We start from the raw sequence: 25,460 nt of genomic DNA on the forward strand, positions 1-25,460 counted from the left end.
AGTTTGTGTACAGATTCTTGCTTAGTATCCCAATAGCTTCTGCCTAATGTATATATTTTATATTTCAGGATGTATATGGATTTTTTTTCAATTCAATATATATTATGTGATTCAATTAAGTACACAATGACAGGGCAAAGGTGTTTATTCATGTACATTTGAATTCAGTTCAGCTTGAAAGCTAATTAGTGGGGTATAGCCAGAAGTTTATTGATTGCAAACAAAAAGAGTGGCATAAAGCAATTTTACTCATGACTCAACATAATCATGTATGAGCAAGAAACAGTAATTTTAATCATTTTATCATCAGATGAGATCGGTTAACTCAATCGAGGGTCAATGGAACACAAGCTGCTCTTAGACTGGTTTGTTTTTCTACCGGTGAAAACATGAAGTTCAGAAAAACATGTAACAAAGAAAAATAAGTGCATATTCTCTGTTTCCCCTTTACAATTTCATTACAAGAAGTATGCCCACCTACATATTATTGCCGTGACAAAAGTTCAGAATGTCCTGACAGAGCATATATCTAGGACAGGAAGAACAGACTGACTCAGCTGGTGACCAGGCAGGTAGAGCCAGCAAAGTGATTCTGACACTTAACTGACTGAAACTAGCTTCCAATGTCAATTCTTCTCTAATTAAAATCATGCCCACATTTATGCCAGTGTACAGAAAAGCCCACTGACCATCCATTCTACAAATAAGAAGAATGAAAATGATATGTCTCAGGGGTCTCGTATGCAGCAGGCGTTTTGGATGTGTTTTGTGTTCAGTTACTGTTTTTTCATTTCATATGGGCTTATGCTCTGTTTAGTACTCTCCTGCCTTTGTTTTGATGGCTTTTATTCAGTAAGAGTTACATTTTTAACTATGAAGAGATTTTGAGAGCACATGGAAAATGTATTCCTGAGGAGCCAGTGGACATTAGTGTTAATATTCTAATCAAGGAAAGTCCTTCCCTAATAACCCACAATGTGACAAAGGGGTCAAATGTCAAAATGATGGGATGGCAAACTGTATTTGATTTAGTGATTTAAAAATAGGGACAGAAACATCACCCTTATGATTAGCAAGGCTCTTAAAACGTTTTGAAAGCAAGTTGTGGTCAAAATTCAGCATTTGGCCAAATGTGTGTTGATGACTGAGTTCCTGCATGCCATATATCAATAAAATGTATTTATAACACTTACGTTCTTTTAACTGCATCTTTTTTTATCTGTAAGTCTATTTTGGTTTTAAAGGGAAAATGAAGTGTTTTATTTTGGGGAGGCTGTGTCTCAGGGGTCTCTAAAGCAGAAAGTTGGAGGTTTGATCCCCAGCTCCTGCAGCCACTTGTCCGATTTGTCCAAGTCGCTCCTGCTGCTTCGTCAGTGGCGTATGAATGTGATTAGTTAATACTGATGGATACTTTACATAGCAGCCTCTGCTTTCAGTGTGTGAATGTGTAGGTATGACCTGCGATGTGATAGCACTTCGAGTAATCAGAAGCAAGAACAGCGCTACACAAACCATTAACATTTCATCCAAAAATATTGGAAAATAAAAAATACTTTTTTAGGTTGGTGACAATAGCAACTAACCAACTATTAAAAATAGATGTCACATTTTCATGTTTCTGGGTTTCATTTCTTGTGATCTGAATCTGCAAAGCACCCTGCACTTTATTTTGATTAGAAAAAGTAGAAAAAATGTTTTTAAAATGTGGAGACCAAGTGAATTGATGCTGTACAAGATTATCATATAAATGCACATCTAACAACATGTAAGCCAACCCCTATATTTACCGAGTGTGACATCTACATTTTGCATCTTATTGCTGAACTAACAATCTGTGATCATAAGCCCAGCATATTGAGTGCATGGTTGTGTGTTTTGTATAAATGGCCGACAATTTATTTACACATTAACAAGCAATAAAACGACATCATAAGAAAACAAAGATTTTTTACAGTAGTTGAAGGGGAAGAGACTATCAGTGTACTTTGTTGTTGACAAAACAACTTCAGTTCAATCAACCTTCACTGATTCGATAGCCATGGTCCGGACACCTCAGAGCTCATTGTGCTCGAGTCCATCCCGAGAGATCTTGTTGGACAGGTCCTGCAAGTGTTTCTTCATCTGAAATCAAACAAGTCAAGCCTGTGAGTTTTTACCTGCAACTCAGTTTGGATCAAAACTGCTCCTTTTAAGTTTTTTACCCAAAACTGTTGTGTTGTAACGGCAATAAAAAAAGAAACCATGTCTCTATGACACATCAGGTACTGTTAAATTGGTTCTCCATTTCGGTGCGCCGATATGTTTATTTAATATACATTATTAATCCCTTAACCAAAATTCTTGTTTACACTCTGTTAGTGAGATACATGCTACTAGCACACATTATTATTGTAAAAACGTTATTATCATTATTACTGTTATATGAGCCTTATTCTAAAAAGCACACATAGTTTGTAGTACAGATCTACTTGTTGAAAATGTATAGCTGCTTTCATGCCAGGTGAGGATAATTTCATTCAAATTAAATTTGACTCCAATTAGAGATTTTTGCTTCATTATAAAAACGTTGTGGTGTTTGATAAAAGAATCGATCTACGCTAACTTTCTTTACCTTGTAGCCCATCTCCCTGGTCTTCTCAGCAAGAGAGTTATACTTTTCCTGGTTCCTCTTGATGTGCTCCTTGTCTCCTAAAGCCTCCACATGTTGCAGCTTCTGGTGGGAAAGCTCCAGCTGCTCCTTGTAATGGCTGTGTTTCTCCACCTTGGTCTCAAAGTGATGCAGCTCCTCCTAGGTGAACAAAGAAAGGAGAATATTAGGAAACAAACAGAGGCCCTATGCAGACTGCCTCTTCAAGGCGTGAAATGTACATCCCTGTGACGTTTCACCTTCACTGTGAAAGTCACAGAGAAGTAATGGCGGATAGAAGTGATCCCCCGCATATATTAATGCTGTTGAAACTTTCAATACTTTTTGATTCCACTTGTTTTAAAATGATACAATCTCCATTGTTTAATGATCCACAGTACTGAAAGGTAGATAAGCTTTAACTCAAACTACAGATCTTAAGTCATAGTTTAAATCAAGAACTTCTGCAAGAGAATGAGAGAGAGCAGTTAATATTCACAGGTAAGTTTAACTGGATGTTATGTGATCATTAAGATGGAATATTTTAAAATGGGTCTATATCATCATTTTAGGGAAATCTGCACAAATACAAAATTTCGCTATCAAAACGTTGCCTTTGAATTTGTGCAATTTAGATACTGTGCAGGAGTGCACATTGACAAACAAACCCAAACATGTTTAGGTCACACTTCTTTTTGCAAAGAATGGTAATAAATGATGTAAGAGCTACCTTGAGAGAGTCCAGCTCATCTTCAGTGAGGTTGGCTCTCTTGGCAGCCTCCCATAGGTCGATCACACGTGGCTCCTGAAACTCTACAGAGAAAAAACGATGCATGAGAGATATAAAGTGACAATCATCCCTTTGTGACACTTTAAAGTGGGAGGGAGCTTGTAATAGAAACAGTAACAGCAGATGTCTTATAAGAAACAAGACAACAACAAGTTCAATATCAAATAGAAGAAAACTGCTGGTGTTCACAACTCAGCTTGAGGTGCTGTCAATATAACTTCTCTTCACAACTCAATAAGTGTGTGTGTGTGTGTGTGTGTGTATATATATATATATATATATATGAGTATGAACTATACATTATTCAAATTTACTATGAATAAAATATGTTTTTTTAATGCCTGTCATCATTGCCAATGAATCAATGTGACTTAAAACATGCTACCATAAGAGGCTTTGTTTACATTGTCCCCTTTTTAAAGTTATAAGAATGTAGGATGAGATTTTCCATTTTAAAAAATACCACACTGGCATGTAAAGGCTAAGATATTCTATATTCAACTGTAAAGAAGCTCTACTTAGTCTGCAATGGCCAAAACTATTGGCAAAAAATGAAAATCCCTCTAAGTATCTTTAAATAACTGCTACCAGACTCATGGTTCAAATTAAAAACCACAGTCAAAATCAAGCTCTGAAAAGCATAACAAAACAAACAATTTCTTAAGGTAACTTTTGTGTTATGGTAAATTAAACGGCAAAATCAACAAACTACTCGGTCCTGCACTAGGCGTAATAGGAAAAGTGGACATCACCACAATACTTTCAATGCAGTTTCTAGTATAAATTTGCAATTCATTTAGACCACTTTCTCCAAGTGTCTGTAGTCAAAAACGTGTGAATGCCAAATCAAATTCTGACTTATTCTCAATCATCTAATTGAGACAGATATGGTTTGTCTGGTCATCCTCCAGTACAACTTTTGTTCAATCTAACGGTGATACAAATAAAGTATACATCTGTAGTATTGAGAATGTGACTGTTAGCAGTATATCACGTTTGTCTGACAGCAGTAACCAAACAGCAGTAAAACCCTGATCTTAGGAGGGGATACACTGTGTCTATATACATTCATCAATCCATGAAAAAGTATTTCAATACACTGTCCAAAGAGTCAGTCATGCAGGTATAGAAGCAAATCCTTTATAGAAGTTCCATCTTATAGAAAAAGATCAACAAATATTTTGGTACTGTTCAGAAATTCAAATATGAAAATACTAATTTTTAGGAATATAATGCCAAATGTCTTTATAGGATTAGGGTACACCTGAGACTTTTTAAACTCCCCGTCATTGTGCTTGATATCAAATGATTGCAAATTGATTTGAAATATTTGTCCATAAACAAAACATTGCATTTAAGATCTAATTTGTATGATGAAAACGTATTTTGTATGTCAATGTTTTTTATGGATATTTATAATATCATGTTTAATTATTTATGATGTCCTAATAAATAGAAACATTTCTCTTGTAAGCTCTTTGGTAAAAAACAATGCCTGAGATGGAAGAAGTCTTAACTAAGTCTTAAGAAGAATATTAACTTAGGTAAAACTTTAACATTCCAAAAACACTTTCAAAGGTTTAAACATGTACAAAATATTTTCATAATTAATATTAACATACATTAATAATTTCATGTGAGAAGTTAAATTATTGTGCTAGTGGAGGAGGCCTTCGTTTCTGACAAATTAAGCAAATGAGGAAGTGCCTTTACTGCATTCATTCAAAAGGTCAGTGGAGGATTGACCCAACTTGTTACATTCTGTAAGAATACACAGTAACCCTTCATTTGTTGTTGATAAATAATCTCACTAAAAATGTCCCTAATGAGCATACTGTATTTGGTATATGGTTTCCAGTCTTCTCTAATATACCATGGTGTTCATTTAGTAAATTATCCTCCAATGTAAACATAAAAAAAGAAGATTAGTCACCTTATGTTTAAGGGGTGTGTAGCTACCACATTAAACTCGATACAGAAGTAGTCAGAGTACTAATGTCCACTGGCGTTTCAGCAGGCATTGCCTGTGAGCAAGCTAGGGCAACAAACTGTAGATAGCAAATTGGGCAGAACACAATATGCTGTGCTAATGCAATCCTCGAAACCGTTCTTAGAACATGACTCTCTTGACTTCAACTCCCAGAAGCTATGTCATCTGAAGATAGCAGATGGGTTTCAAGATTGACATTTTATATCAGTGTGAAAGCTGCCTTGTTCAGCATTTGATGTAGTCAGAAAATACATTAAAAAGAAAAAAACATCTAAAAGTGTAACTTTCTTTTCCTTTACAAGAGGGCAGCAAACATACAACAAGGTGTGTGTGTGTGTGTGTGTGTGTGTGTGTGTGTGTGTGTGTTCTATCTCACCACTGTCTTCAGCAAAGCCCTCGTGGCTGAGCTTACGGAGGCGCTCAAAGCCCTGGTTGAGGTCTCTCATTTTCAACTTGAGGTCTTTGTGCTTCTGGTGCAGCACATGCTCTTTGGCATCACCCTCCAGGGGAGAGATTACATTCTTGTGTACTTCTGTTGGGGTGAACAGATGAAGGGAAAAGAGATGAGGATAGGAGCCGACACAGCCAAACAGTCAAAAATCAGTTGAGGAATACACAAAAAAAAAATATGGAGGAGAAATAAAATAAAACATACAAAGAACAGAGTATCATTTGATAAGAGGCTTTGTAGTAGCTTATGAAATAACACATTTTTGTCATTGTACACGGGACTGGTTTTTTATTCATAATTCACATTTCTTCAGACATGAAAGAAAAACAGCTTTTAGCAATCAGGGCTGTTAATGTAAAATGGTATCATGGAATACCGATGGAATGAAAATTGACAGCAATTTTTCAATTAACATTTGCTTAGCTTTCATATCATAATTCTTCTGTCCTTTCAGTCCACAAACTCCATGAAGTGAATGATGAAGATTCAGTTTCTCCATGAGTTAAGAATATTACTTTGTAAGGATTTGAGAAGTTGTTTAATTTTGATTTAAGGAATTTTTCAATGACAAAAAAGCAATGTATTGTTACTTTAAGGGTCATTGTAAATGAAAACAATTGAAAACAAATGCAGCGATTCATTCTGTATACTATGATATAATGAAACTGCACCATACAGATTCACTGATGATATCGGTTGTCATTTTTATTTGAAATTAACCAACTAACCAAGCATCTATCAGAAACTGTAGGGTCTTCCAGTTTAGCTTCAAACTAACATTTTGGTGACAAGCACTGATTAAGTGAAGAGTTGTGGGTGGTAACATGGACATTATGACATCTTCCACCTATGCATATGAACACAAGAGTGAACAAACTGGGAAAAAGAAAATCCAAACGAGTTGCTACTGATGTTTGTATAACTGACAAAAGAAACAGATAGATTGTTATTCAGGTAAATACCGGTGAAAAAGAGTGAAAAGGTGTATCATTTAGTGTTATTGGTTTTGGAAGCTGTAGGTACAGCTAAAATCTGGATTTATTTCCCAAAAGGTTTAACTTGCACAAGTATATGTTTTGGTCGGGGCTTGTGAGCAAACAAGTGGCAACAAACATAATTGTTGCTTGAAAACAATCTGTCATATTTACAGGTTTATGTTCATTAATGTCCCTACTTCAAAATAAATGAATAAATAAGAACAGAAAAGAAATGGACTTCAAGGCTCGTAAATACAGACTCAGAAAATAACAAGTAATGTAAGTAGCAGAGGTAATGTCTCGTCAGAGCTAAGAGAGTTGTGGTAAATGGTAAATTGACTTGAGCTTGTACAGTGCTTTCCTCGTCTTCTGACTACTCACAGTGCTTTTACACCGCAGGTCACACCCACCCATTCACACACTGATGGTAGAGGCTGCTGTGTAGAGACCCTCAGAAGTAACTAATTCCATGCACACACATTCATAAACTGCTGACGAAGCAGCGGTGGAAAATTGGTGTTAAGTGTCTTGCCCTAGGGACACATCAGACATGTAGCTGCAGGAGCTGGGGATCGAACCCCTGACTTTCTGGTTGAGAGACAACCAACTCTACCAATTGAGCCACAGTATACATGCAGCTCACCCTCTGCTCTGCTGACGGTATCCATGAGGATGTTGTACTCATGTGTCTTATCCTTGTGATGTTGGAACTCCCTCTTCAGGCTCATCAACTCCTCATCTGAAAACTTCCCTGAGCTCTTGGCCTGGTAGAGAAACAGTCATCAAAGACAAAGCAGAAGGAAAGAAGAATGCAGTAAGATTGATTAATAAAACATTTAGTTTAATACAGGAAGTCCAATGAATACTCGTTTCTATTGACTTTTTGAAAATAACACAGAACATATGGAATATGTTGAATATATGAAATGTCAAAATCTTTACAAATACTGAAAAAATATCTATCATGAAGGTACATGCAATAAGCATTGAGAACCACCAATATGAATCAAATACAGAATACATTTCTAACTTAAATTTAATACATTTTAAGAAAGCCCTGGAGTTTCTTCTGCTGAGGACGAGGCGCAGCAAAAAAGGGTGTGCTCATGAAATCCTCAGGGTATGACAGGATTTGACAGTTCATTTTAGGTGCAGCTGTTTAACAGCCGCTTCCAGGTGTAAGCTGAGTAGGGAGTGATTCGACGGCCTGTTGGGGTCATCAAGACTCATGAGGAATGAAGACAAATCACTTCAATGCGTGACAATTTTTCTGAGCGCTGCACCCAAGTCTACATTTTTTACTTTCCGTGTACCATGCACAAGACGGCTTTCGAGCCAAGCGGTAAACTTTCAGTGTTGAAAAGTGAAGCCAATGCGGAGGGGAAAACAAACGCAGTTCCTTGAGTGTACGCTTAGGGCTGGCTCCAAAAGATCCAGAAATCACATACACACTCCATTCAAAAATGCCCATTTTTACAGCAGAAATCCACGTTAACAGCCTCATTCAAAAAACGATATTGGTCTGATTAGTTATTGTCTTCATGGGCAAACACTGTACAGGGGGTGAGTTTTTTTTTTTTTTAACTTTTTGTTTTCATGAGTTATGCTTGGTTAGGCAATTACAACTACAATTGACAGGTAGTGGCTGTGTAGCAGTTTATCAGAAGGCTTAAAACATGCCTAAGATCCAGCTTAGCCTGTTGTTAGGTTGACTGAAAGTTAGGCTGAGACAGGATTTCCAGCCGCTGCCCATGAGCCTCCACAGCCCCCTGCAGTAACAGTTGGGTGATGTCACTCAGACTTCGCCCATTAATGTTACAGTCTATGCTTAGTGCATTAATGGTAAAAAGGATCTATAAATAATGACAAACAAAATAGATAAGAATACAGATGAGAATGCTGATGGTATTTATTAATATATGAAATAAGTTGACATGGGTTTGTTTGTAAAAGGTAAAAGTCTCCAATTTTGACAAACAGAAAAACAAAAATAGCAAAATGATCAAAGTGATTTAGAAGAATTAACCTCAAATTTAGTACATCTTTTTGGTGTGAGATTTTGCAACATTTTAATAAAAAATAATAATAATGATAATAACATATATTTATATATTATCTTTGGTCCATTTTGCTTTATTTGACAGTGAAAGCAAGCTAAAGCGAGACAGCTAATGTGTGGAGAGAGAGGGGGGGATGCATGACACAACAAAACAGGAGGCTCTTCCAAAATATTGTTTTAATATTTAGCGTTCACCTTACTTGGACAAATACACACCTTGTTCCAGAGTTTGTCAAGCCTGGGATCCTCAAATATGTCGCTCTCCTTGGTGTCATGGTCCTTTAGATGGTTACTCTCTAGTGGTCTAGTGTCTCTTTTCCCATCCATTCCATACTTTGCCAGGATCACTGAATAAAATACAGCAATTGTAACGTTATCAAACGATGTAGCCATTTCATGTAAAATTGATGTAACTTGGCACATACACATGAATTCATAATTATGCTAGAAGTCTGTCATCTTTTACTGTAACTTGTTACTTCCATGGCCACAGAAAATTGAGCAATATGTCTCCATAATAAGCCACCGTTTCATGTTGAAACATATGTGCAGTGAAATCCCTAAATCTATGAGCAGATGACGGTGAGGAGTAGGAGGAAAAGGAAAAGGAGAAAGATAATCTACATTTCAGTGATGGCTTTTTGTGAAGCAATGCCTGCTATGTTATTACGGAAGTGTGTGTGGATGCAGAATCAGAGGCAGGAGAGGTTGGATCAAGACCACACTATCTTCAATGACAGAGACTTTATCTGATTTCTGGGATGTCATTGGATACCTTTGACTACATCTGTTAGCGCCTATCCACAAGACTCTCAAGTCAAGACAGTTCAGGAGACCAATCTGAAGTGCTTGGGAGTTTGATTGTACTGGCTGGAAACATGGTAGGGTTTGAGAGATCAATTGAATTTCAATTACAATTTTGGCTTTCCACAAACATGAATCCAAGATAATCAGATTAAATGATCGCTGTGCTGCAAAATTGCACTCGTTTTGAACATAGGTTTTATGATACGTTGATGCTGTAGCAATTATTGGCGCAACGTTTAAAAATAATTACTGACAAAACACCAGTATGAGAGGAAAACGCTGTGAAATTGAGAACGTGTTACTGTGTGTTTTTTTTAAGGCAGTATTTTAACTGGCACGTTCAGCTGGTCCGGACTCTGTCAATCATTCATCCGGGCCAGCGGGCAAGTTATAATGTTGAGCCCTGTGTGTGCGTCTTGAGTCCAAGCCTGAAACTCGAGTCCCCATCTCGGGTACGCACACAAACTTAATGACACTCCTGCATAAGTCAGGGCTGTGCCACCCCAGTCAAAAAAGATTGGATTCGCCCCTGCTTGTTGAACTAACAAACTTGTACGCATGTCATGTTTGACCAGAAGTAAGGGGACAGAGGGCTTTGTTGATGGAACAGAAGAGGAAACAACAGGGACTCAACTTTAACCAGGTTAAAGTCAGACGACTTCTCATGGATTACAATCTTTCCTTTTTCGATTTCATCATAAGTGACTGATGCTGCCTCTGCTGAGAGAGTCACTGTCTGATTTCAAAGCTGTAATCACATTTTATATTGGGACTGATAAATCCTAACAAACACAGAAAAAGTGAAAGATAGTGCTGAAAGTTCCCTCCTAACAGACTGTTTCTATTGAGACCCGCTCATCAATAGACTCTGCTGTCTCTCTCCTGTTAAGACGCGATGTAGCTCACCTACCGAAGAACACTCTCTCTGTTATTAATATCAACCAATAATAAGCCATACAGATCACAAAAAGAGGGGACTCTGTTGAACAGAATAATAATCAGTGTTGTCGAAAATGGATGGATTGGTCTACACCACACAAGGTTATTTTTTGCAACATATGCGCAGCATGCTTTAGGCCCGTGTGTCAATTAAGATATTACAAATCTGCAGGGGAATAAATGCTGTCTCTGTATTGTAAATGTTTCAGATGTTTCCTCTTTAAACAAAGGATAAAGGCAAGGCTTTTTTTTAGAAATTGAGGGACTCGATTGATTCGAGGAATTTTCAGCCCTAAGGCGCTTATCATTGCAAGCTAATTTGACTATTCTCTTGACATAAATTGCATACGGACATTGGATGGAATCTATTTTCCTTTTTTTTTGGCTAATTCAAAATAAAACATTTGAAGGACATGAGTGAAGTCTTGGTGAACAAGGAGAAAAGGAAGACAATTAGTGAGGATGTTGCCATGATTTAGAGATGTATGTTATACATTTACATTTATACAATGTTGTAAGTTTAGGTCAGAAAGTAATGAGCAGCATACTACATGAGCAGTTTTTCAGACTGCTACATAACACTACAAAGTTGAACTTTGCTTTGAAGAAGCTCTGCTCTCATCACTATGCTCAAGTGAACAATTACTACAGCAGCTGAGTCAGCACTATCTCCACCATTTAATAGCACACCAGAGTCACTTTTTAACCACTGATGTTACTCAAGCACTGTATAAGGCTATTTTAAAATCCTCATGAACGGCATGGAAGTACCTGAACACAATGTCTGTACCGTCGAGCCTGCACACTACAAATTTTGTAGGCTTATGGCATTATACCCAAGTGATCTACGAAGGGTGCAACTAATAACAAAATGTTCACTGAATTGTGAAAGTCTTCAATAAGCATGTCAAAGCCAAACAAATTGCAATGAAATAAAATTAAAGAGAGACATACTGGGGCACCGGACAGCCTAGTGGATATGTTGCACGCCTCATGTATGGAGGCTCAAAATGACAGTTTTAGCATAATTACTCATTAAAATCATAACATATGTCATCACATAGATGTATGCTAAGGTCGATGACTGAACTTTCGAGGAGGACAAGGTTCAACCCATCCCTCACTGCACAGGAGAGCTCACCGTTGAAGTTACGTCTGAGCTGGGCCTCTTTCTCTCCATTTTCATCAAGCCCCTCCACCTTTAGCTTTTTCCACTGCAGCTCATCTTTTTCCTGGATCTTCAGGTCACTGTGCAGCTCTGACTGTCGCACTGGGGACAACACCATCTATCCAAACAAAACACAAAATCAATTGTTTGAAAATGCAATGGAGCCTTTTTGAGCACAGAATATTAACTAATTAGAAACACTAGTGACTAAATGGCAACTGAATAACAGAGAAAATACAAGCAAGACAGCTTAAGATATTAAATGGGGAAACACTTGGCTTAAGTGGAGCTGCAAACATACAATACTTTAACCTGCTTTTTGTAACATAACAAAGAGTATGGTCTTCTACCTGCTTTCTGTAAAGTGTCTGGAGATAACACTTGTTATGAGATTGATTGATTGACATTTTGAAGCTCAAGTTTAAGCACCATTTTACCATAATAGTAGATATAAAGCTGATGGCCAACTTGTCACGAGCTGTGTTATTTTAAAAATAATAGAAGTAGCCTACAGTATAAACAATCATTAGAACCAAGACTGATGTAATAACTTCTTTAATCACTGACATGACACTGAACAATTAAACTATGCTAACATTGGAAAAAAAAGTCCATCAATTGCCTCCCGTGGACAGGTGTTGCAAATTATTTTCATTATTATCATTTTGCTATAAACACTAAGAGCAGTGCATCTGCAACTTGTGCATGGTTAAATGGTACAGCACCAATGTTACTGTAAGTCCATGTTAAATAAACAAACAAATAAATAAAACTCTTGCTCATTAAACCGAGTAAAATAAGCCCCTGATACAGGCTACAGAAAAGTCAGACTGTTAGCACCCTGTACTTTGTGTCATTACTTTATACTTACCCTTTTAGCTTTCTCCCAGACCTGGTTCAGCTTAGCTACCCTGAACTCCACAGACTGCCCATCACTACTACTCGTCTGCTCGTTCAACTCTCGAGAGTATTTCCCAGCAGTCACACAGGTGAAGTACAGACTGAAGACTAAACAAAAGAGCTTCATTTTTAAAACAAACACAGGAATAACACGACCTACTGCTGAATTCACAGAAACACTACCAATGTTATCATCGCATTGAGGGAGGGACCACAGGTCTTGTGCTCGGAAAAAAGGGAGGCTAAGACGGGAGTTCTGGGATTTGTAGTTCCATGTGTCAACCTTCGCGCTGCAGCAAAGTCGATGCGGACTACATTTCCTGAAAAGCCGTCGGCGAGGTTTCCTAACATCGGAAGCTGTTAGCAAATGAAACGTCTCCACGCGTTTCACATGACATGCACCGGGTATACGCCTCAATATGATTGGATGTCTCTTTTTAATGCTAAATGACATAGGCTACTTGTAAATATTCAAATTGTGACGGCCCTCTGCATTAGGCTATAGGCTACACACAATGCAGCACAAATCTCACTTAATAATTATATCACAATAATGGGTAAAATGCACAATCTGCAACCTTATCGGTAAGAAGCATCAAAAAAAGTTGACCCCTGCCCTGCCCCATAGGGCCACTAGGGACATCTCCTGAATGTTCATAACTGTAGGTTGTGGCTGGAAATGAAATGAAGAAATGTCCTATAGGTTTGTGTTAGCAATTTGTTGTCATTTGCTGACCATACATCAGACACCCAGGCACTATGACAATGATTTAATTTGATCTTAATTAGTTGGTAGCACTGCAGTTGAAGCAACCCTTACTAAACACAGACAAGCAATGAAAATGATGTGATTGAAAATTGAACTTACACTGTGGAAGCAGACACAAATCTGCATCTTTGCAGCATAATTACACTGAATCACCAAACCACAAGATATGAAAAGAGAAGTGTGTAATGAGGGGATAATATTATTTATTTATTTAGCACACATATAAGAATACATCAAATAGGATTAACAAAAAATATAAAAGGTGTGTCAGGAGAGGTCAAGAAGCCAACAGGCTATACAAGGGACTGACTTCTTAATAGACATATACACGTATGCATACACACACACTTACACACATACAATAAGAAGACTGAAAATGTAACCTGCTATGAGCTAATCAATGAAATAGGCATTATTCTGTTAAAAGGGTAGAGTGAATGAGTGAGTTGATGGGAAAAAATAATAATACTGTGTGTATATATATATATATATATATATATATATACACTTTATGCAAAAGTTATACCTCGTGGATTAAATGTGAAGCCAGTTTCCTTTAAAAATCTCTGTAGACGATGAGCTGTTAACGTGTCTTTTAGAATTCCATATTTGTACCCCACGATATCTGATGGAAAACTGACCGTGTTTGGTTTTATAAAAAGGAAGATGAAGATGATCAGCTGTCTTGTAGAATACGAATGAATCTGAGAATTCAATTGAAAAAAATATTGAAATGATGATGGTAAAGAAAAGGGTATAAACATATATTTGTATATAAACATGTCTGATGTATATTGATGTCATAAACTGAAAGAATGTTTAGTTTTTTGTAGAGGGGGGCAGATGTTTCGGTTGCGTTGGAGAAAGTTGCCAATCTTACAAAACATTTCTGCAACATATAAAGTTTAAGAAGGTGAGAGGGGTAAGTGTTTTACCAGACAATATTACCATAAATCAAATATGGATAAATCATAGAGTAATATAAGGTTAACATACAAGATAAATTTATAAAACTACGAAGTTTGCTGATGATCCGCAATGACGTTACCATTTTTTTCTGAGTAAATTTAGCATGATTTTTCCAATTTAACTTCTCATCCACAAGGATGCCTAAAAATTGAGTTTGTGAGACTTGAGATTGCATAATCCTTCTGATACCTCCTGCCTTTACCTGTGAGTATGATGAAATTGGACTTTTAACTATTTAATGAAAGCTTATTAAGTTTCAACCATTTTGCAGCACTCACAATTCTTCATTTGTATTATTTATGAGGGTGTGTAAGTCAATGTGAGATAAGATCATGTTGGTATCATCAGCAAAAAGAATGGGAGAAGAAAGTTTACACACTAATGGGAAGACATTAATATAAATAACAAATAACAAAGATCCTAATACAGATCCTTGTGGTACTCCACATGTTACATTAAGAGTGCTTGAAGCACAACCATTGAATACTACATACTGTTCATTCTCACTCATATAATTGGTCAACCACTTCAGCGTGTCACCATAAAGACCAAGTCAAATGCTTTAGAAAAGTCTAAAACAATGCCAAGTGCGTATTTACTATCATTTGTAGCTGCCTGTATTTTGTCTACGAGCAGTAAAACTGCCATATTGGTAGAACTGTCCTTTCTAAATCCATGTTGCTGTTCATATAAGATGTTATTTTCTTGTAAATGTGTTACTATTCTTGAGTAAATTAAGTTCTTGAGAATCTTTAAGAAACAAGGTAAAATGGATACAAGACGATAATTTGTGAAATTTCTTTGATCAGTGGTATAATTTTTGCTTTTTAAAGCTCTCTCAGGACAACACCAGTGGCCAGAGATCGGCCTAGGATATGAGTGAGAGGTTCCAATATGTAATCTGACATTTCCTTAATTAGAGAACTACCAATTTCATCATGGTCAGCGGAGGTATTTTTTAGATTTTAATTATGTCACTTACTTCCTTTAGCTGTGGGGGCTCAAAATTTGAGATGCAGCCATAACTTTTTTCTAAGTAATCTAAAGGGCTGCCCACTGTGTTGTCAATTTCATTTGAGATAGAAGCACCTATATTTGCAAAAAAGTCTTAAAAGCCACAAGAGATTTCATATGGATCATTAATGAGTTTATCACCATTTAGAAACTGAGACCTAGTGCATAATGATCTTTTCTTCTTTTTATTGATACTATTCCATGTAGATTTGATATTATTTGTTGATTCTTTAAACTTCTTTGAAGAGTATATTTTCTTAGCTGTCCTTAAAATATGCACATACTTATTTTTGTAAGTTTTATATTCTTTCAAATTAAGGGGAGTTGGATTTGATATATATTTTTGTATATTATATATATTTGTATAGGATTTTTTAAGACCTGAGGTGAACCAAGGTTTGTAAAAAAAAATGTTTTTCTTTTATCCTCTTGAGGGGAAAACATTTGTTCAATAAACGAACAATTACATTCATAAAAAGGGAATAAGCTTATTCCGGATCTTTTTCAAGAATAACTTGTTCCCATGACATGTTTACTATTCAATTTAAAAATGTCCATATTTTTCTTGGTGTATAATCTCTTGTAACTAATAACTGGCTTTTTTTGTTTCTTTAACCTTATAAGCTACACAACAAAATTGGCAAATGATCAGAAATATCAGTATGTAATATACCACTATTTGAGTCCCAATCAAAGAAATGTGTTAAAATGTCAATTAGAGCTGCAGCTGTATCTGAGATTCTAGTTGCCATATGAATTAGAGGTTAAAAGTAATTTGAATACATTGTATTTAGAAATGCTGCAGTTTGTATATGCTCATGAATCATACACAGTGAAAGTGTGTCTTCTTCCTGGTTTGCTTTTTTTGGCCCCATAGTGCGTAAAAGCTGTTACTGGCTGTTGCTGGGCCTGAAGCCTGGCCTGGTGGTTGCCTTCTGCTGCTCGGCCTGTAGCCTGGCCTGCTGCTCCTCACTCTGCTGCTGCTCCTCACTCTGCTGCTGCTGCTCCTCACTCCCATTTTAAATTCAATCCAATAATCTTGGATTGCTTCTGCACCACCCTCTAAATACGGAATACAATCTCAGCCTTCCCTTTCTTTACTTTCCAGTCTGTGATGGATCCATCTATTTGAGACCTTCTCCTCCAGTGTGAGGGATCACCCATCATCAGGGTTATTTTCCCAGGGTGCTTGTGTAGGCTACTGTAAGTGTGTGCTTGCCTGCCTGCTGCTAATGTACTCAATAAAAATAAGCTTTTAGGTGATTCAAAATCATTTTTCTCCCGCTTCTCCAGGATCGGCATGCAGGCAGCAGGCTAAACAAAGTCAGCCCAGATATCCTTTTCCCCAGCAAGGTTTTTTCCAAGGCTTTCCCAAGCTAGATGGGATATTTAATCTCTCCAGCAAGCTCTGTGTCTACCTAAGGTCCCCAAACATTGCTCTTGCCAATGTTGCAGTCTTTAGTGAGAGAGGAATGAAGAATCACACAGCGACTGTTGCCGCTGCCTGTCTTATTGAAGAAGCAGAGCTATACTAGAATCAAACAATTAACCCACTCATACAATTAATCCAACAATTAACCCACTCACACAATGATCTAAATCAGTGTGTAATAATTGAGCTCTCTGTCCGTTTGCCCCATGCCCCTCATTACACTAATCAGGAAGAGAACGAGCTGAAACCAGCTGTTTCCAGTTAGTGTCTCCTTAAAGGCAGCTGTGTGGCTAGGTGTGATTTCTTTGCCTTGCTTTCCCTGCCCTGTTACTTCAAACTGCAGCAGTGTCTGCAGTTAGCCCTGAGACTGCTGAAATAGCATTGCCTTCATGTGACACTGGCCAGTGCTGCATGAAGTGTACATTGAGGTGTGTGAGTGTGTTGGACATTCTCATGGGCCTAGTCTGACTCCCACATGCGTTCAGGTATGCATTGTCTTGTTTTTGAATGTAGATGTTCACAAATGTAGAGTATTAATGTATGCCTCTAACAAGGACATGGTGTGGGTGCTCAATTAGCAGTACCAAAAAAAATATTTCTAGTGTTGTTGACCTCTCCAGGCCTCCTTTTTGTACTAAATTCTGACCAAGCTAAGAGACTTTGTCAAATCTTACCGTCAGACTAATACTGTTTTCGAGCATGTTAAAGCTGACACTGAATCTTCTTGCATAAAATCCATCGACTCTTTGTTGACATGTGGCCTCTTTTTTTTCATATTTATTTGACAAAACATAGGCTTTATCAATATGAAAGTCTGAAAAAAACAATTTATGAATATTACATTATCACAGCTGCTTTAAATTGTATAAAAAGCTACTCCATGAAATTCCCTGGCGCACTGATATGCTAATCAATAAAAGGCAATCATCTCATCAAATTCAGTGTTATGTTTTCTTCTAAATATGGAAAGGTGAAATGTTCTGTTGCATACTATTCATTTTTCCTCCCCCTGACTTAAGTCCAAAACCACTCAACCACCACAACAGAAAAATAATTTCAAAGACTGTATGCAGTATATACTGTATACCCTTTCCACACATGCAGAAATCTCCTGAGAAACTCCAGAGATTTGGCTACCCGGAGGTTCTTTAGGCTACGTGTGAACGCAAACAGCCACATTTTTCGCCTGGACTTAACCCGGAGTTTCTCAGGCCAGACCCCTAGTATTTTATCCGCAGAAAATCCAAGTGAGCTGATGTCTGAACATATACTCCGGAGATTTCAACTCGAGCTCACCTCAAGCCAATGAAAAGAGAATGACGTTTATATACAGTGACTGGCTGAAGTCTCTGCACGCGACCACTACGATCTCCGTGCACGTAATTAAACGTCTGCATTATGTTTTCTGTTCGTCAGTATGTTGTTCTCCACTCTTTTGAGGATGTTGTCATTCCATTTGATTACACATAGCATTGATATAAAGGCAAATATTCTCATTATAACGTTGTGTAGCGGACTCTGTTACTTCGGCCGCTACTTCCGCGTTGTTTATTTACGTCACGTCTTACCTCAGGAACTCCCCCTGCGCCCCCTCCCCTCTGTCAGGGAAAGTGCCTTGCTGTGAGGAGCATATGTGAACGGCTAGGTCGGGAGAATCTCTGGAGCAGTCCTCCTGTAATTATCTAGATATTATCCGGAGTGCATATGTGAAAACGGCTATACTGAGTTCAACAGTAGTATGTAGCATGACTGCCAGTCGTCAGTTATTTTGCAGTATGCTTGGCACGGTTAAACTGGTTTCCGGTCCTGGAATGCAGAAGTAAATAACAGCCCATCTGGAGGCAATTAACATAATTAAAATAAAACAAGTCTACAATCTCTCATATTCTGTCATTTATAAACAATGCCCTGGGTTGAAATATGATTGGCATGCTATTAAAATTGTAGTATACTTTTCAGACATTCAGGTTTAACTTTCAGCTGTGAATAATATGTAGTAATGGAGCAAGCCAAGGACCCTGTAACTGCAGCTTCTTGTCCAGCTGTGGCACATTCACTGTACAGTCTACAAAGCAGGAAAATCTGAGTTGGTAAAACATATAAATACACAGTATATGAACATGTCATATTTGTTATTGGTTCATGCCCATAATGTGGCAAGATATTCAGTCACTGACACCGACGAGTTCAAACAGTTGCACTACGGCATTTTGATCTCTGACCTGGCACTTTGCATTGTGGGATACAGTACGCGAGGTAGTCTGGTCCGATGCATACTGTACATTTTCCCCGAATCAGTATGACATCCTGGTATTTTTGGCATACTGCATTTTGGCCAAATCAGTATGTAGCCTATTGGTATAGTATGCGGTTTCAAAAGCAGCCTGTGTAAAGCCTGGCTCACACTGCAGGATAAACAAGCCAATTTTAGATCCGATTCTTCCTTCCCGACAATTGCAGGGTCGCTCCCGACTCAAGGCTGCTCAGAACCGATTATCTGCTACAAAGATCCAATCTTAACGTCCCCGATCTGCCCGGCGATCGTTGGGGACGCCCCGATTTATTTCAAACATGTTCGATATTTAGAATTTCAAATCTTGATGATTACATCATGAAAAGGGTCCAGCAGAAGTTGTGTGTGACTACAATATAATCGAGAGACAAGGGAGGACTGTACTCATGGCGACCAGCAGCAGGACGCCACCCAGCACTCCAGCCGTGCCTGACAATCGGGTCGTACAGTGAGCACCTAAATTGCATGGTCTGGTAGGGAGTCGTAAACGATTCATGTCGTACAGTGTGAGCTGACAAGCCACCCCGACTCTTATACAATCGGGGGAAAATCACAGTGTGAGCCAGGCTTAAGAGGACAATATATGTCACAGTTCTGCTATGGATCTCAGCTTTTCTCATTCACCTTACCTCTTCTCTCTGCTCGCCGGTCACACCCACCTCATCAAGCAACTCACTACACCTGGGCACACAGCTGCAGATCATCGGGAATCAAACTGGTATTTAATCCTCTCCCATTCACCAGTTTGTTGCCAGATTGTTCTTCGCCTCCATGCAAGACTTTCCCACACTCGTTCCTGGACTGATTACCCGTGGCCGACCCTGCCTGCCTCTGACTACCAAACCTTATCGCTCTCCTGGAAAAACACCTCATTCTGCCTCTTTAACGTGTGTGTGTGTGTGTGTGTGTGATAGGGAAAATATATGTATGAAAGAGGGCCAGAATGAATAATGGCTTGTACGGCCCCTCATACTGACTTGGCTGTTCACTTATGCGTATAGGGGTCTTCTGAGGTAAGATGTGACATCACAATGTCAACGAGAGATAAGAACATACTGGTGAACAGAAAACAAAATGCAGCAGTTTAATACAGGACACTGTAGCGTTTGCCAGAGGGCAGTGGGGTGAATATGGCCTGTCCGGGGTGTGTGATGAGAGGTGTTGGTCTTGATGGATCGCAGCCTCTTGCCAGAGGGGAGAGTCTCAAACAGTCCATGTGCGGGGTGAGAGGGGTCGGCCACAATCTTACCTGCGTGCCTCAGGGTCCTGGAGGTGTACAGGTTGTGGAGAGATGGCAGGTTGCGGCCAATCACTTTCTCAGCAGAGCAGATGATGCGCCACAGCCTGCACATGTGGGAGGATGGACTCAATAATGGCAGTGTAGAAGTGAACCATCATGGTCTTTGGCAGGTTGAACTTCTTCATCTGCCGCAGGAAGTACATCCTCTGCTGTCCTTTCTTGATGAGGGAGGTGATGTTCAGCTCCCACTTGAGGTCCTGGGTGATGATGGTCCCCAGGAAGCGGAAAGACTCCACAGTAGACACCGTGGACTCATCGATGGTGATGGGGCTGGGGGCGGCTGCATTTTTCCTAAAGTCCACAACCATCTCCACTGTCTTCAGAGCGTTAAGTCCTGTAGTTCTTGGCTTTTTGGGGACAGGGATGATGGTGGAGGACTTAGAGCAGGCTGGCACATGGCATGTCTCCAATGAGCTGTTAAAAATGTCTGTAAAGACTGAAGACAGCTGATCCGCACAGTGCTTCTGGAGAGAGAGACGATGCCTGGTAGAGCTGTGCGTAGTCTGCGCTGGCGGAGACGAACAAGAGCGCCGGCTCGTTTGCCTCGTCTTCGTCGACCTCTAGTAATTTGTAATAAACGTGGAGGTCATCTGTGATCTTAATCCCGTGTAAATCTGCATGGGATTAAGTCAAAATTCCACCGCAAATGACCTACCACATTTCTGCAAACACGGAGGTTATGTGATAATATTAGTCCTGTGCGAATCGGCATCTCGTGATTTGGGGTAATTTTTTGTTTTCGTGTTCTCCGCGCCTTTTTCTGCCTTTCTTCCCAGTCGAGAATTATGCAGGCTGCGTTGGCAATTATAAATGAAAGTTTTGACAGCATTTTGGGTGCAAATTCAGGAGGTTCATTTAACTACACAGCATGGAGACCCATTCGCACAAAGAGCAAGCTCAAATCCATCAGAAGAGAGACATCTCCAAAGATGATAAGATGCATTACATGCATGGAACATTGTTCTATCTTTTACGCATAGATTACGCAGAGCCTTGTGTTATATGAGTAGCTTCTGTGAATGGCTCAGTGCAAGTGAGGAAAGAGAGAGAACGAGGGGAGTGTGTGTTCGGCAGGTGTGTGTGAGAGGCACGGTACTGATGCCGGGGACAGGAGCAGAATCAGCCCAGAAAAACCAGTCAGCATCTGAAGTGTATACACTTTGAGCTCTGTGTGTGTAATAAACGGCCCAACACCTCAAGTAACAACTCCGTGTCCGTTTACAACTTGCTGCACCCCAGTTAAAGTGATGGGGGTTAGACCCGAAGTTGAGGACTACAACTTCGGCCCTGAAAGGTTAACACTTGACATCATATCCGGGGGATAATGTCAGGAAATTCGAGATAAAGCACAGACTTTACTTATCCCGTGCAAATGCACCGCACAAAACACAGACGTGGTGGGGTACTTTCTAAATCACGAGGTCCCCAGGTAATACTAGTCCCGTGCAAATAGGGCTTTAAAAGGAATAAAACTCCAGAGTGGTCTAATGCTTACTTACACCTTAAAGGCTTTATATGCGATTTTTCACACTTTAATATAATAGAAATCAAGTATATCCTCTGAAAATAACTGTGAGTAATGACTGTCTACAATGGGTGTAACGCCCGAGTCCCACTGTCTGTCATGTTTTCCGAGTCATATTTTCAGTTTGTTGACATCACTGGGACGGCGGCTGACCCCTCCCCTCGCGAATAAAAGTTGTTTAATTGAGGGACTAGAGAAAAGAAGAATAACTGTACTCACTGCTAAACTGTGTTTCTAGATCACGCTCATTTCGGGTAAATTGACATGCAGTGTGAAGATACGAGCATAATAAAGATCACTAGCATTAGCATGCTAACACAACAATGCGTTGTTTTCATTTCATGCTGTGAGGGTGACATCTGCTGGATAATTTTTTTTTTTTTTGCATATAAAGCCTTTAAAGAGCCCATATTATGCCCTTTTTGGGGTTCGAATATTTAGTCTATGTACCTACTTTTGTACGTTCACAATAGCTAAAGTCCGAAAAAAGTGTCTGTTTTCATGTACTGCTCTTCCTTACTCCCTCTACGCTCTGAGTCTGTCAGCTACACTCTGTTGAGCCCACACTGTTAGACCCCACGTGAGCCAAGTCTGCTCTGATTGGTCTGCCGATCCGCTCTGTCGTTATTGGTCAGTTGCTCAGCACGCTTCTCAGAAATTGCAACGTGAGCTGCAGGGCTTGCCACAACGAGCCAATGGGCTTAGATCAGTGATCTCACACTGAAAATGACGTTGGACTGACACATTTTTATCGAGGGGGGCTAGAACCGAGCGTTACATGCAGCTAATGCTACAGCTAACAGGAGGACGTAGGAGAAGCCACGTTTCCACGGACTTTGAATTTTTGCAAATAGATGTGCCTAAACATGCACAGGACACAAAACACACTAAAGGGCATATAAAACCAGAAAAAGCATAATATGGGACCTTTTAAGATGAAAAGTAACAGACAATGCAATCTTCTGTGAATGTCCTTATTTGCTTTTAGTTTAAAAACTAGACATTGCAAAAGTGTAGAAAACAGTCCAAAAAGAAATATCAACAATACAAAAAAAAAAAGCTTAAATAATGACATTATTCTGGATAAACATCAGTCTGGAATAAACTAGAAGGACGAGCTAGAATGCTACATCCTGACTCCCGTGTTGTTTTGTGTGGAGTTTGGCTGGCTGTCTATTTGAAGTTACGACACCTTGGCAGGGACAGTACAGTGAAAAAGCAGAGACAGTACAGACATACAATAAACAGGACATGACTCATGTATAAAATGTCCAGCTCAGTAACATTTGTAAAATATGAAATAATTTTTTTCTCACACCGTAATCATCATTGCCTCGTGAAATTATACAATAAACCCACACTGATCAGAAACATAATCTTTTCAAATGCTAGTTCGATTCAGAGTTTCGACTTACAGTATTGAAGTTTTTGTTTTTGATCAATTAAGAAATATTCTTTTTCTGATAAGATGAGGTGAGATGATATTTATTGATCCCCTTTGGCTCAAAAGAAAGTAGTATATAATATTAACAATAACAAAACAGTAAAGGGAGTACAGATCAAAATAAATTATATTATATACGTATATATCGTATAAAGCAGTTAATTGTCCTTGTTTGTTTTCTTGAGGCAAAATAAATTATGACTTCACTGTAAGATATGTGCCCACCAGCTTTGTTGTTATGGCTAATTATTGCCACACTGTGATACAGTAGGTGCCATGGCTGCAGACGCAACAGTCACAGGGAGAGTGCAGGCTATCCAGAGAGCTATCCAAAAATTAGGGTACAACTCACATCCTATTTTCATAATGTATGTGAGAAGCTCAGAATGGTAATCTTTTTGAGGAGTTTTGGAAGGCTCTGTAGCCAGTTCACTACCATCAAGATCCTAAGTTTGTCTGCAAAAGCTTACACTGGTCCCTTTGTGCCTTTTCAACAAGCTGACTAATGAAGCACACCGAAGTTGAAAGAAGACAATCAGTTTAACCTATGCAAAAACAGGAGCAATAATAGAGCACTGAACACAAATAAGTGGAGTAGGTAACCATTGTAAACTGCTGCATTGATATAATCATGTAAAAGAATAAAAAGTGGCAAAAAGCCTTTGCAGAGTCAGCAATACAATGTGAAAGCACCCTAATGAATATCTTCAGGAGTGTGAAAGGCAAACTCAGCAGCTAGAAATGTCAACAAAGCATTCTGACGCAAGTGTTATTGTGTATTTATTTCTCTAGGGTGTGGGGCTTAAGCATCAAGATGCTACTGAACAGCATAGGAACAATACCCGTTTACACACCATACAGCAAATTGGTTGTCAGATTTTAAAACACCCAAATGGATAATGTGAGCGGTCTGTAGTAGAGCTATGGGACAGAAAGAGAAGAAAGTGTGCTGAATGTCAGAGTCCATAATATGTATCAAAGTTATTTTTTCTTATTGCTTTGAACAATTTTTTTGATCAAATACAATAACAGAAAATACGAGTTTAATTTAAAAGGCTATGTTTCTCTGACACTGTAATGATTATTGCCTTGTGAAATTATACAATAAACCCACACTGTTCAGCGACATCATTGAACTTTTTACATTTGATCAATTAAGAAATGTTCTATTTCTGATGAGATGATCTCCCATTGGCTCAAAAGAAAGCAGAATATTATATTATCAATAAAACAAATAAAAGAGAAATTGTTATATATATATATATATATATATATATATACACACACACACATACACACACACACTATTTGTAACTATTAGTTTATCTATAGTTTTGATATATATTATTTACATCTAAAGTTTTGATGATTTTATTATTAAAAATATACTGATGAATATTGCACAGAAAGTGATAGCAACTGATAAACATGCATATACATCCGCATACTGGTAAACACATGAAGTAGACACTGGGAAACACTGACATACAAGAAATTATCTGACACAGAGGGGAGAGAACTCAGAGACTAAATAGACATGGTGTCATCAGACACAGGTGAGACTAATGACACAGGTGAAGACAATGAGGTCAACCAAGGCTGAAGGGAAACACTAAAGACAAGATTCACAGAGGGAAAACATAAACTACAGAATATAACTGGAAACACTAAAGACACAGAACTCAATTTACCAACAACAATACACACTAGGACAAAGAAACGCAGGTATAGGAAATAAAAAATAAAAACAATAGAAACTAAACTAGGAAACAAGAACTACTTAAACAGGAAATATAAATCTAAACTCTGAAAATACAAACTAAACAATACCAAATCCTGACACGTACAGTGTTTTTGAACAAAGAAAAAAACATTTCTAATCAAATTTTGATAGACTGCAATACTTTTCAATGTCTGACTCACAATGACCAATTACGACAGCAATCGGTGCATAACAAAATTTAGCTAGGTGTCCCCTTCACTATCTAAATATGTGATAAATGGAAG

The 25,460-nt window shown here is 38.5% G+C and overlaps 1 protein-coding gene across 1 annotated transcript; it reads right to left on the reverse strand.

The window, feature by feature from the left end:
• Positions 1–127: 127 nt before the first annotated feature.
• lrpap1 (low density lipoprotein receptor-related protein associated protein 1) lies at positions 128–12,926 on the reverse strand. The gene is made up of 8 exons (XM_020641392.3): positions 12,679–12,926; positions 11,781–11,925; positions 9,110–9,240; positions 7,478–7,598; positions 5,783–5,938; positions 3,357–3,439; positions 2,612–2,788; positions 128–2,121 (listed from the first exon to the last, which is right to left on the reverse strand). The coding sequence occupies exons 1-8, from the start codon at positions 12,832–12,834 to the stop codon at positions 2,053–2,055; spliced, it is 1,038 nt and encodes a 345-aa protein (XP_020497048.2). The 5' UTR covers positions 12,835–12,926; the 3' UTR covers positions 128–2,052.
• Positions 12,927–25,460: the final 12,534 nt, after the last annotated feature.

This window comes from Labrus bergylta, chromosome 1 (genome assembly GCF_963930695.1).
Source record: "Labrus bergylta chromosome 1, fLabBer1.1, whole genome shotgun sequence".
NCBI classification, from domain to species: Eukaryota; Metazoa; Chordata; class Actinopteri; order Labriformes; family Labridae; genus Labrus; species Labrus bergylta.